This window comes from Manis javanica, chromosome 4 (assembly GCF_040802235.1).
Source record: "Manis javanica isolate MJ-LG chromosome 4, MJ_LKY, whole genome shotgun sequence".
Lineage (NCBI taxonomy): Eukaryota > Metazoa > Chordata > Mammalia > Pholidota > Manidae > Manis > Manis javanica.
In genome coordinates, this window is record NC_133159.1 from 2008801 (window position 1) to 2021852 (window position 13052).

General features: G+C 65.5%; 1 protein-coding gene across 15 annotated transcripts in view; it reads right to left on the minus strand.

Annotated features, from left to right (window-relative positions):
* The window catches only part of MEGF6 (multiple EGF like domains 6), an 86866-nt gene that overhangs the window by 13239 nt on the left and 60575 nt on the right, over nt 1-13052 (minus strand). For all 15 annotated transcript variants that reach the window (XM_073233062.1, XM_036999712.2, XM_036999706.2 and 12 more), the window contains 9 exons: nt 6555-6680; nt 5605-5727; nt 4250-4372; nt 3778-3915; nt 3186-3305; nt 2750-2872; nt 2014-2184; nt 1585-1716; nt 883-1011 (listed from right to left, as the gene is read on the minus strand). In XM_073233062.1, coding sequence (XP_073089163.1) covers nt 883-1011; nt 1585-1716; nt 2014-2184; nt 2750-2872; nt 3186-3305; nt 3778-3915; nt 4250-4372; nt 5605-5727; nt 6555-6680 — 1185 coding nt within the window. The remainder of the gene's footprint in view (nt 1-882; nt 1012-1584; nt 1717-2013; nt 2185-2749; nt 2873-3185; nt 3306-3777; nt 3916-4249; nt 4373-5604; nt 5728-6554; nt 6681-13052) is intronic.

Below are 13052 nucleotides of genomic sequence, written 5' to 3' on the forward strand. Positions count from 1 at the left end.
AAGATGAAGCCACCCACAGACAGGAGGTGGCCAGGGGCCACAGCAGAGGCGGAGGCCACGGAGGTGCGGCCGCGAACCCAAAGACACCTGAGGAGCTCTCCCTCCTGAACACGGGCCCACCAGGCCTCTCGGGCTCACCTGCACAGGTATGTGTCCCCCCCAGAATCCCACCGGAGACCCGGGTCTCCGGAAGCCACACCACACCACAGACAGAAGCACTACAGTGCAGGCCCTTTATCTGCCAAGGGGGCCCTTGGGTCGGTTCAGGGCCGCTTACACACACGGCTCCCAACAGGCAGGGGGGCTCCCAGCTGAGCAGGAGCAGCAGATTGGAAGGGAGGAAGGCAGGGACCTGACCGGGGGTTGGGGCGAGCCCCTCAGGTTGCCCAGGACTCGGATGCCCGCCCCACAGAGCCCCCAGGGCCGCCCCGGGGCGCTGGGGTGGACCCCATGGACAGCCACCGCCCGCTCCGCTGGCTAAGGCAGGAAGCTCACCGTACCTTAGCTACATCCTCCAGCAACAGGCAGAATTTAAAAGATCTGAGGACTTAAAAATGAAGCATTGTCTTTATGACACTTTAGGAACCATGTGATGTGGACCCTGTAATTCCTCCAGCAATGCACTAGGAAGGACACGAGGGTGTCCCTCGCAGCCACGGGCCCAGGCCCACGCCCCTGTGAAGCCCCACCCGCCATTCTACAGCGGTAGGTGAATGCTTCTAGGAATCAGGAGCTCGCGGCCTCCTGGGCACTGTTCTGTCAAGTCCTCAGCACCTGCACAGGGACTGGGGGCAGGAGCCGCCAGGGGAGGAGCTGGGAGGTGGCACCTCCCATCTTCCCTGCTCCACGGGCATCCCAGAGACACAGGAGGGCGGCACCCACCATCCTCGCAGCGGGCTCCGCTGACGCCTGGAGGGCAGCGGCAGGCCCCCGTCACCGGGTCACAGGTGCCGCCATTCTGACAGCTGCAGGAGAGGCTGCAGTTCTTCCCGAAGGTGTCTGGGGGACACGCTGCAGGGGTGACAGTGAGGCACGGGGATCACTGGCCTGCAGAAGCAGCTCCTCCAGGGACTCTGAGGCACCCTCCCGGGGCTTGGGCCACCCAGTTCAGAAGCAGTGGCCCACCTGCCATGCGTGGGGGACACCACGCACCAAGGCCACACCTTCTCCCCCTGAGCCCCGAGGCGTCCACCTGCACTGCAGCCCGAGGCCAAAGTGCCAGTGCCCCTGGCCTGGGACCACCGGGTGGTGGGAGCAGCAGGCTCTGGACAGGCTGGGAGTGGCCCCAGCTGCCCCTCTGTGGGGCCCGGGGGGATGGCCCACCCAGCAGCTACTCTCACTAGACACACTCTCCCGTCTGCTTGTCACTGGACCCCCCAGAGTGGACTGTGACATCTGCGGAGGTGGCCGCCTGGACTTGTGGTGCCCAGTAGAGCACCTGGCAGAGCGGGCAGTTGACAGACGCTGAATGGATGAGCGTATGATGGGCCAGGGGCCCCTGCCCCCCTGCCCACAGGCAGGAAGGAGTGAACAGGAGTCTTGGGCTCATGGACTCCTGCCAGCCCCCAGACCGCGCAGCCTCACTTTCATTGCAGACGAGACCGGTCCAGCCCTTGGGGCAGTCACAGCCATTCAGGCCCAGGACACAGGCGCCCCCATTCCTGCAGTCGTCACAGGTCAAGCTGCAGTCAGGGCCGAAGGTGTCATCCAGGCAGACTGGGGGCAGATCGGGAGAGGGGCCCTCAGGACAGAGACGGGGCGTGGGGCATGTCCACAGCCCAGGAAGCCCCACATGGGCAAGGTGGGATGTGGGAGCTAAACGCCTGGCCTGGACCGGCCCTGCGGGGAGCTCCGCCTGGACGTGCGGTACCAACTGGGTACACGGGCCACCTCTCTGAGCCCCAGACAAACCAAGCACCCAGGATTGCTCCACACACCCAAGGCCCAGTGTGGCTGTTGGCCTGGCCCACGTGGGCGCGGAGAGCAGCGCCCCAGGCTGGGCCCACCTCTCACCAAACTTCTCCGCCAGCGTGTGTTCACCCCGGGCCTCCGCCGCCAACTCCTCCTCAGCCCCATAGTCATCTTGGAAGAGAGGGGGCAGCCCGTCCCGGAGCACGGCGATGTGCGGGAGAGGCCGCAGGAAAGGCAGCTGGCCGCCCAGGTCCACCTCGGGCATCTCCAGGGCTGGGCGGGGGCACAAGGCTCCCTGAGGCCCTGCCGCCCCTTGTCCTGTGGGGACTGGATCCCACCGCCCCTCGGTGCTCCTCGGGGCCCAGGGCCTGAGCCCCACCCCCAGGCCCCACTGCAGCACCTGCCGTGTGCCTCTCACCCTGGCTGGTGCCCAGCTGTACTCCTGACCCTACCTCCCTGGACAGAGAAGGCTCTGGACCCAGAGGGCATCCCACCCCAGCCACACCCAGCCCCCAGGGGGCCCTAGGGACCCTGAGCATGGTGGGGGGAGTGGGGAGCAGGGCCAGCTCTCCGGATCCTGACCCCAGTCCTGGGAACGATGTCCCTTCTCTTACCTGGACAGGGAAGAAGCCAGACCATCCAGGAGCCCCGATAACACCCTGCCCTGGGGCACCTGTCCAACCAGCCCCTTCCCCCGCACTGCCCCGGCCTGTCCCATAGTAGGAGGCAGGACCGACGTGGCGTCCAGCCAGCCAGGAAGGTGGGTTGGGGCCCCAGGAACAGGAGGCGCAGCGCTCTGGGAAGACGGGGATTCCTGCGGCGGCAGGCGGGCACTCACGGGTGCAGGCCCTGCGGTCCTCGTCCAACCGGAAGCCGGCCTCGCAGGAGCACCGGAAGGAGCCAGCCAGGTTGGTGCAGAGGTGCTCACAGCCACCGTGGCTGGAGGCACACTCGTCCACATCTGGGGGCAAACCCGGGCTGCTGAGGCCTGTCCTCTGGGGTCGGGGGCTCGGCAGGGTCCTCTCCCACTGCTCTGCCCACTGGACTGAGGCCACCAGCCATGCCTGCAGGTGCCCTCACTGCAGCCATCTTCCCATCCCCAGGGTCAGAGCGACAGTGGACCCCTGCCTGCAGGAGGCTGGACTGGGACAGCAGGGCGGGCCCAGCCCTGAGAATTCACAGGTCAGGGAGGGAGGGGCAGGTCAGCACAGCTCCGCAGGCAGCCCGCACCCCGAGGCAGAGCGTCCCCTGAGGGCCGTCCTGGCGCCACTCACCCTCACACCCACAGCCGTCCGTGCTGAGCCGGTAGCCGGCGTAGCAACTACACTCGTACCCGCCCGGGGTGTTGGTGCAGACCTGCCAGCAGCACGGCGCATCCGCACAGTCGTCCAAGTCTGTAGGGGCACAGCAGGCCAAATGGCACCAGGCACCCACCGCCAGCACTCTGCCTCTCCCAGGCCACCAGGGCACACGGACCCAACCACCACCACAGCCCCTGCACCCTGGTCCTGCGGAGACACAGACACATGCGCACACACACACACATGCACACACACACACAGGACACATGCCCCAGGGCTGTCCCACCTGCAGGGCTGGAGGCAGGGTCTCCCTGTGAAGGGAGGACCCTCGCCCACCTCAGTGCTTTGGGCGCCTCTCCCTGCCTGAGGGGCAGAACCAAGAGCAGAGCTGGCAGCGGGGCCCTGCCGACCTATGGGGTGTGGGTTCTGGGCACTTGGTTGGGTGGTGCCCTGCCCCTTACCAGGCCCACCCTCGGACCACCCCCGGCCTGGGGCAGACAGCAGGACTGGGGGCACCAGGGGGAGCTTCGGCATCTCGGGGCAGCCGCGAGGGGCCAGCTCGCACCGATGCACGTCTTCTGGTCCTGGGCCAGCTCGAAGCCACGGGGGCAGGTGCACACGGGTCCCGCACTGCTGTGGCTGCAGCCGTGGGAGCAGCCACCGTTGCTGGCCTCGCAGCTGTTCACGATCTCCATCTCGATCCCTGTGACAGACCCTCTGCCAGGTCCATGGGACAGGGCCTGGGGGCCCCCACCTCAGCTCCACCCCAGGACCCCCTGTAGGGAACGGGGCACAGACGGCCGGGCCAGATGGGCTCTGGAAACCCCCACCCCCCTGGGATCCCCACACTCCCCCTGCCATCCTGGGGTCCCCACACTCCCCACTTGCAGCCCCAATGCCCAGCACTGCCCTTGACTGACAAGAGGCTCTGGCCCTCGGCCAAACAAGCTGGCAGCCCGCTGGGAACTGGGGAGCCATGCATGACCCCAGGCACCTCCACATCCCATGGTGCTGATGCCTCCCCTCTGTCCACTCACGGTAGCACTGCTGGCCATCGGCACCCAGCTCGTAGCCTGCATGGCACACACACTTAAAGGACCCGCGAGTGTTGAGGCAGCCGTGGGCACAGTGGGCCAGCCCCGTGGCACATTCATCCATGTCTGGATGAGAGACATTAAGGAGGAGGGTCGGGGCCGCTGGCCTGAGACGGGGCCCCCAGGGGTAGTGCCTTAGTGTGCAGGGGTCCCTGCGGGGGTGAGGGCTCAGGCCCCCGGGTCACCTCCGGCCTTCCCACCCCGTGGCCCCCCCACCCGGCCCCTCGGCATGTGAGTCTTCGTCAGCCTAGCTCTGGGTGCGGAGCCGCGCCTCCCGGGGCGAGGAGAGCGCGAGCAGTCTGCCCTCTGCAGCCCCACCAGCGGCGGGCACGGGGCTCCGCCTCTGAGCCCAAGGCCCCTCAGCTGCAACCACCCCACTCTCACCAAGCCCCTGGCCGGTGCCTGGGACAGGAGGGGCCTTTGCGCCCCCTGCCTCTGGGGCCAGCAGGAGGAAGCCCAGAGCCGCTGACTGGTTACCGGCATCCTGCCCGCGGCTGCCTAGCGCTGACGTTCAGGCCCCGGATCCCAGGGATGACCACTGCTCTGGTCACACACACCCAGATTCCCAGGGATGGCACCGACCCTCAGCCCTCAGCCCGCCGAGGCCGCCTGCATCCAGAGGGCGGGCTGCCTTTCCTGTTGGCAATGGTCCCGAAAATGCTCCCTCCTGTGGGTGCCCTGTGGAACCCCGGGGCTCTGGCAGGCGGTCTCGGGGACATGACCGCTGCCTCCCCTGGGCACAGCCACATCACTTTAGAGGCGTGTTGATGCTTGCAGGGGACACACATGGACCCCTCCCCATAGCCAACCACCAGAGCGGTGAGTGCAGGGGTGGGCTGCCCAGGGGACCCCCCAGCAGCTGAGGGCCTAGAAGCACCTTCTAGAAAGGGGTGCCTGGCTGAGCAGGCCGCCTCTCAACGTGCATGCCAACTGTGGCTGGCAGAAAGCCCTGGAGGCCGGGCTGACACAGAGGGGCCACCCTTGGCTCCTGGCACTGCGTTCCCCATCCTCTTCCCCATCCCCTTTCTGCCTCCCTACCCAGCGGGTTCTGCATAGGTGACATGAGAAATATTTACAAATACAAACGCCTCCTGCCTGAACAAAGCTCCGGCTCAGGGTAGAAGCAGCTCCCTGAGTGACTCCCGCACCCCCCTCACCCCCTGCAGGGGGTTCCCAGGTCAGCCCAGGGTGGTGCCGGGCCAGACCTGCTCCCCGAGGCCGGTGAAGTGGCCCAAGAGGGACACCGGTCACTGCACAGCTGGTCTGGGGTGGGGCTGGAGTGCAGGGAGGAGTCTCACCTTCACAGGCCTTGCGGTCTGCGGCCAGCAGGTAGCCCGCATGGCACGCACAGTGGGCGAGGCCCTGGAGTACCCGGCATGTGTGCGCGCAGCCGCCGTTCCGGTCCGCACATGGGTTTCTCCCTGTGGTCACAGGCCCAGAGGAAGGGAGGCAAAGGGGAGAGATCAGGATGGGGGGCCCTAGGGACTTGGGGTGCCTGCCCAGGACCCCCATGTGCCCCCACCTCAGGCCCTCATCCCTCCCTGCTCAAGTCTGACGGGCTGGGCTCGGTCGTCTCCCTTTCCCAGATGTGGGCGCCCGAGAGGCCCTGAGAAGACCCTGGAGGTGCCGGCTGGCCCCCTAGCAGAGCCCCAGCCCTGGGTCACCTGCCCTCCGTCCCCACTGCCGGCCTCAGCCCCTCAAGCCAACTCCTGGCCCAGGGCCCAAGAGCCCAGGGGGGCTCTCTCTTGGCACCTGCCCCATCCCAGCCCCCCTTTCTATCTCGGGGGCCTCTGAGCCTGCTCTACCTTTCCCATCAGCAAAGCCCCCTCCTTCCATGACGGTCAGTCCCAAACCCCAGGGCAAGGTGACAGATGGGGCCTCACTTGTCTCCTCTGCCGAAGAGCCCGTGTCTGGATCCCATGTACCCACACCAAGCTCAGGGTGGTCCTGGGACTGAGGGACACGCAGGACCCCCTTCCTCATCCTCCCACATGCCCCTCTCCTGCACGTCCTGCCCCCCACAGATGTGCAACCCCGGAGCACAGCCTACCAGGTTTTCCCAGATGCCCGCTGGGATAGCATGCCCACCACCTCTCAGCAGCGAAGGGGGCCGCCCCCCAAAGGGCACCCTCCCACCCCGCCATGCAGGGAGGTATGTCCCACCCATCCGGTCGGGCTGCAGGGTCCCTGGGCAGGCCTGTGGGTGCATGCAGGACAGGGTCCCTGGCTCCCGAGGGCTCACACTCACGGACACAGTGCTTGCCATCCTCCTGAAGCCGGAACTCAGGCCGGCACTGGCAGCGGTGCTGGGTCACTGTGAGCTGCACACAGTCGTGCTGGCAGCCGCCGTTGCCCACCGCACAGGAGTTGATGGCTGGGGACACGTGGAGGGGCCCAGGTGAGCCCAGGAGGGCAGCCCGCAGGGAGGGACCCCGCCCAGCACAGGGGGGCGACAAGCCGCCACCTCCCGCAGGACCCTCCTCCTTTCCATCTCTGTCGGAAGCAGGGACTTTGGGAGCATGGCACTGTTCTGTCTGGTCCGTAGGCCTGGCTTTGCCCCTCCACACACACAGGGTACTCAGGACTGGGTCCATCTCTGGACCCTCCAGCCCCAGGGGGTCTGGCGTGGACACACTGAAGAGCAGACCACCCACCTCATGGAAGCCCAGCACTCGATGCGAAACGCCAGGGCCCTGTGGAGAGCTCAGGGGTGGGATGGGCTGGAAGAGTCCCAGAGGGGGCAGCAGCCAGTGGGGGTGCGGGTGGGGGCTTAGACACACCTTGGTGACCAGGCCAGGGCAGAGGGTCCCGCCTGTGGGGTTGTGGTGTCATGGGCCACTGATGGGCCAGTGCAGCTCCTGCCCGCCCCAGGCCAGGCCTCGTTCCCCAGGGCCAAGGGACAGCACTTGGTGAGGCCACAGAGCCGGGACCTATAAGGCAGTCCCAGGACCCAGGGGTCCAGGCCTGGACACTCAGCCCTCCACACGGCGAGCTCTGCCACGTCAGGCTGGCCGAATGGAGGCCCATGTCCTGGGTTGGTGGGCTGTAACTGTGCCCAAGGAGGGGGCACTGGGCTAGGCTGGGCACCCGGGGTGGGTGCTGGGCCTCCAGAAGCTCCACCAAGCCTCTGACAGTGGCCCATGCGGTTAGGGAGGGGGTCAGCCGGTGCTCTGGAGCGAAGCCAAAGGAACATGCTGTTGTCTGTGCCCAGCGGGCCTGGACTCGACGCAAACCCACTGCAAGCAGCCCGGTGTCCATATGCAGAGCGTGTGAGTGGCCGCAGGGCTCTGAGGAGGCCCCAGCTGCCGCCTGCCAAAAGTAAACCTTCCTGCAAAGCGAGTATGTTTGAAAAAAGCTAAAACACAGCATACATGTTTGGGGCAGCCCTGGGGGGCAGGGGGACCCTGGGGTAGCAGTGACGGCTCTGTGTCCTGGCTGTGCCTGGCATGTGTGGGGAGGCGCGGCTGTGACACGAGTGAGGCAGGCAGGTCATAAGAGTGGGGCCTGATCCAGTATGATTTGTGTCCTTATAAGAGACAAGGTCTCCCTCTCTCTGTCTCTCTTTGTCCCTGTCCACGTCTAAGCACCTCCCGGCCTACCTACCCATCTCCTGGCACACTGACCCCCAAGGGCCTGCCTCACAGCCCTGCGTAGCCACCACCACCACTCAGAGGCTCTGAGCACGGCCGAGCCAGACCCATCCTTGGGCTCAGGGTTCACACCACCGCACCCCCCCCACACCATGACGCATAATAAGAACCAGAGCCCTTCCTGGCAGGGCCCAACAGGCACAGACAGGGGGCCTGGAGCCCGGGACTGGGGACGGCCAGGCAGGCACGATGGCCGCAAGGCTGCAGGGAGCTGCAGGAGGGCTGGAAAGGCTCCCAGATGGGCAGAGCCCCCGCGAGGGCCCAGGACAATCCCACGAGGGGAGATGGGCAGCAGGTGGGCACCGGGGCAGGGAGTCTGCCCTCCCGCTCTGTGGCGCACGCCCTATCATTCCACGTGCTCCCAAGTTGCTAGGGAGCTGGTCCGGTTTCACCGCACATACCCTGCGCCATGTATTCCCAGAAAGCTGAACAGGGCCCATTTCTTCAGGTGCTGGGCTACGCAGCTCGGGGAGGGCCAGCCCCTGTGTGACCAGTGCCCAGAGGCAGACGTGAAGTTTCCAGGGCCCTCGGTCCCTACAAGACCAGCCCATGGAACCTGTGTCCCAGGGACGCTGGCCCAGGTGGTCCCACAAGTCAGGACCTGCTCAGACCCCAAGCAAAACTGAGAGCCCATCAAAACGTGGGAGATTAGGGGCTCCATAGCCCCTCATGGGGTTATTAAAGTTTGTGTCCACCTAAAATTTGGGTGTGTATGCCTAATTCAACCCCCAACGACTGTATTTGGAGGTAAGGGCTTTTATGGAGGTAATTAAAGTGAAATGAGGTCGTAAGTGTGGGGTTTCATCCAATGATTTGCGTCCTTGTAAGAGACAAGGTCTCCCTCTGCCTGTCTCTGTCTCTTTCGGTCTCTATGTCTGTCTGGCTGGCCCTCTCTGTGTCTCCCTCTGTGTCTGTCCCTGTTCCCACCGTATGAGAAGGGCATGCAGGAGGAAAGCTGCCACCAGCGGCCTACTGGAGGGCACCACGATGTAGACCTGTAGCCTCCAGAACCCTGAGGAGCCAGCCCGCCGTGGGAGCCGCTGTCTCTGCATCCACCCCTGAGCGGACGGCTGAACCCTCACCAGCCAGTTTCCAAAGCTGGGACCACAGGTGGGTTCTCAGAGCGGGGTTGCAACTCCACCCTCGGCCAGCAGGGGCCGCCACTGGCCAGGAGTCTCAGGTGTACGCGGCAGATGCCAAAGGGCTTGGGACTCACCTGAGCGGGCCCTGGGCCTCGGGACAAGTGTGCTAAGCGGGCAGGCTATGCTCTGCCCGGGCCGGCCTGAGACCTGGGATGCAGCCCAGCGTCAGGGGCACCAAGTGCCGTGGAGGTGGCAGGTGGGGGCTGTGGATGCCCCTCCAGGCCCAGCACCCAGGCCAGTCCAAGCTGGTCAGCTTAGGGGCTGTGCCGTGGCCGGCAGGCCAGCAGCTAGAGGACAAGTCTGTCCACAGTGTGCCAAGCTTGCCAGCCGCTCTGCTCCGGCCTGCAAACACAGCCCGAGGTTTGGGGCAGGCTCACAGGTGGCTCTGGTTCCTGCTGACTTGGTGGGGTTTGGTGATTATGGCCCTCAGACTGGCTTGGTTTCTAGATGTGGTCAGAGGTCACCACAGCCTTTCCTTGTAGGAAGCCTGCTGGGGGCAGGGGCAGCCTGGCAGGACTGAAAGAGGCTGGCTCACCTGATTGGGCCAGGTCAGAAAACCCACCTGGGCTCTGGGCTCTGCCCGCCTGTCCCCTGGGCAGCTCACGAGCCTCCTCCTACTGCTCTTGTGCACCCTGTCCCGACCTCACCCTCGGGGTAGGGCCTCCTCTGCACGGAGGGCCCATTCATTGCATCAGTGTAAGCAGCCGCCCTCACCTGTGTGCCAGAGGCTGGTGCCCACCCCCACAGCAGGCTTCAAGCCCACCAGAGGAGGTGCCAGAGCCAGAGACGGCATGGGGGCTGGGTCAGGGGCATGGGGCTCTGCTACAGGTGTGGGGCTGCACAGGGCCCCCCAGCCTGCCACTGCCTCAGCTCCTCTGCGGGGAACCTGGGGAGGCCGCCTGGCCACGCCTGGAGCCAGGCGGCTGCTGGCAGCTGGCAGGTTCCAAAGCCGCAGGCAGCAGAAAGGTGGAACCCAGTCTGCAGAACTCATTTCTGCAAGGCCACAGATGCGGTTCTGGGAATGTGTTCCAGTCCCCTCCGAAACCCGAAACACGCTGCAGTGCAGAGACGGGGATGCCTTCCCAGCCCCAGGAGGCAATGAGTCTGCGCCGGGTAGGTGGGAGTAGGGCTGCCGTGCCCCGAGGCTACCCTGGGAAGTCACAGCTCTGCCTGGGCCAGGACCCAGAAGTGCAGCCTGCCAGGGCAGGGGGCAATGGGATGGTCACCCCAAACCAGGGAAGCCAGGGGCAGCGGCCACAGACCTGGCACTGCACGCAGAGACCCAGCGGGGAAGCAGGGCGATCTGGGGAGAGTCCACGGCAGAATGAGGGCTGAGCTGAGAGGGTGGGTGGGACTGGAGATGAGGCCTGGGGTCGGGCAGTGGGGTGAAGGACAACGGTGCGCCCTGAGGGGCTGCAGCAGAGCTGGGGTCCACACCTCTGCTTCACCCCAAGGCAGGCAGGAGCTGGGCAGGCCCATGGCACCAGAGGACCCATCTGACTCCAAGGGGAGGGAACCTGGGCAGGGCTCGCCGGGCCACCAGAGGATGCAGGCACACGGCAGCGTCCACCCCTCAAACATGTCCATGCAAAAGGTCAGGTGGGCCTGAGGCCAAGGGAGGAGGGAGACGGAGAGCCCACCTCTTCCAAGTGGGCAGCCCAGGGCACCACACAGGACCCTCTACTTGTTGAGCCTGTGACATGGGGGTCCCTGAGACTGGCCCCAAGAGTGTCATTTGCCATGGGGACCTAGGGGAGTGGCCATGTCCAAGGGCAAGGCCCAGAAGGAAGCACAGGGCGGGCGTGCTGGCTCGGAGGGCCCGGCTGCAGAAGGGAGGGTTTCCCAGGGCAAAGTGGAAAGTCACCAAGGAGCTGGGCTCTGCGGGTTGGCCAGCTGGCTCTGCAAGATGTCGTAGGAAAGTAAGAATAACAGTCCACACACCTCCAGCCACTGCCCGCAGTCCCCACTGCCCGCAGGCCCCTGCACCCACAGGCCGCTGCACCCACAGGCCACTGCCCCCACAGGCTGGGGAGGGAGAGAGGCCAGGCTCCACGCCCAGAGGGTGAGGAACAGGGTGGCCTAGGGCTGGGCCTTGCTTGACCTGCTCTTCCCACCTGGAGCCTGATGGACACGCCCAGAAGGATGGGGCACCCTGGGTCACGGGGCTGCTTTGGGGTTTGGGGTGTCAGGGGTCTTGGCGCCAAAGGCAAACCCTTCTTGCAAACTTTCACTTTTAAGAATTGGAAACTTTTTGTGCTTTATTCCAACAGATCTTTTTGCAAGGGAGGATGCAAGAAGGCTGTGCATTTGCTGTCGTCTCCCTGCCTTGGAGGAAAATGCCATTAGGGTTTCAAGGCCCCCTTATGCACCTCAAGGCCCCCCTCAAGTGCCTCCCTTAAGGACTCCCCAGATCCCTCGGGGCCCCATAACTGGCACCACCCTGAGAGGCCCCAGCACAAGGAGCAGCCCACCCTGGAGGAAGTAAGGTCTCATCCCAGCAGCCCTTCTCCAGTCTCAGCCCCCAGCATCTCCTAACCCTCAGTCCCAGTGGCTGGGCAGGCAGGGCTGCCAGGCCTGTTCCCTGCCTGCGAAGTCCCAGGGGAGCTCACAGCACCCCTCCCAGAAAAGAGGATCCCAGCAGGCACCAGGGGAGGGGGTCCAGAGCAGCTGTGCTCCAGCTGTGCGGCCTGCCCCACAGCTGGCCTGCATTGGGGAAGGGCCGGGGGAGGGGAAGGGCCCAGGGTGGAGGAAGGGCGAGGGAGGGGGATGGCCAGGGGGAGGAGGAAGGGTGGGGGAGGGGGGATGACCAGGGGGAGGGGAAGGGCCCAGGGAGGAGGAAGGGCCGGGGAGGGAAATGGCCAGGGGGAGGGGAAGGGCCGGGGAGGGGGAGGGCAGGGGGAGGGGGAGGCTCCTACAGGATTCTTTCCATGAACGTCCGCTGAGGCTCCAAGGGGCTCTGGGCTCAGCAGCTGCCACTGTGAACCTGGACAAGCTGCCCTTCTTCCCACAACTGCACCCTACGCCCTGGGGGTCCTCATGGAGAAGCCCAGCCACCTGGGAAGGCAGCTCCCCGCAGACCCAGCTGACAAACACACCAACCCGCAGACACTCCACCAGCAGCAGGTTTATGGGAATGCGTGGCTGCACAGGGTGCTGGGTGCCCTTCCCGCCGTTCAGAGAAAGAGAAAGCAACAGACTGAGACCAGACGCCAGCACCAGCACAGAGGGCAGCCCTTCCAGCCATGGGCAGCGGCCAGGAGGTGGGCATGGCACCGAGAGAGTGGGAGAACACCTGGGCCTGGGACCTGCTACCCCGTCGGGCACAGTGTTGGGGTGCCAGGCAGGGGACAGTGAGGTTCAGCAGCCTCACGCCAGGCTGTGCAGACCACACCCACGAGCCCAGACATCAGATCCTGAATAGACCCTTTGAAATAAGCACGTGCCACATATCAGGACTTCTGGGCCCCAGGTGCAGGCACCTTCCAGTGAAGGCTCCTGGGAGGGGCTCCAGCCTAGCCATGAGAGGGGTGGTCAGGTGGCCAGGGCAAGGCTGAGGGGGTCCCAGTCCAGGGCCCTCAGTGGGGAGCCTGAAGCAGGGAGGGCAGTGGGTGCCCACCTGGCCCAAGCCACCCTGGACAAGCTCCCAGGGACCCCCTTCTCCAAGGACAGCACTGCCCCAAGAAAGAATGCAGGAAGGCCATCCGAGGACTTGGGGGGCCAGGGGCACCAAGGCCAAAGAGGCCTTAAACGCAGGCCCCCAGAAGCCCTTCCCACCCCACAGGCAGCAGCTGGGGGCTGCACCCCACCCCACCGCATGTGTCCTGAAGCACACACAACATTCCTGCATCTGTTTCCACTTCCCAGCCCAGGGACTTTACGGGACAGCTGCCTGGCTCCCAGAGCAGGGCCCCCAGGCTGGCAGGCTGCCTGCCACAGAGCGACTAGGCAGGCAAC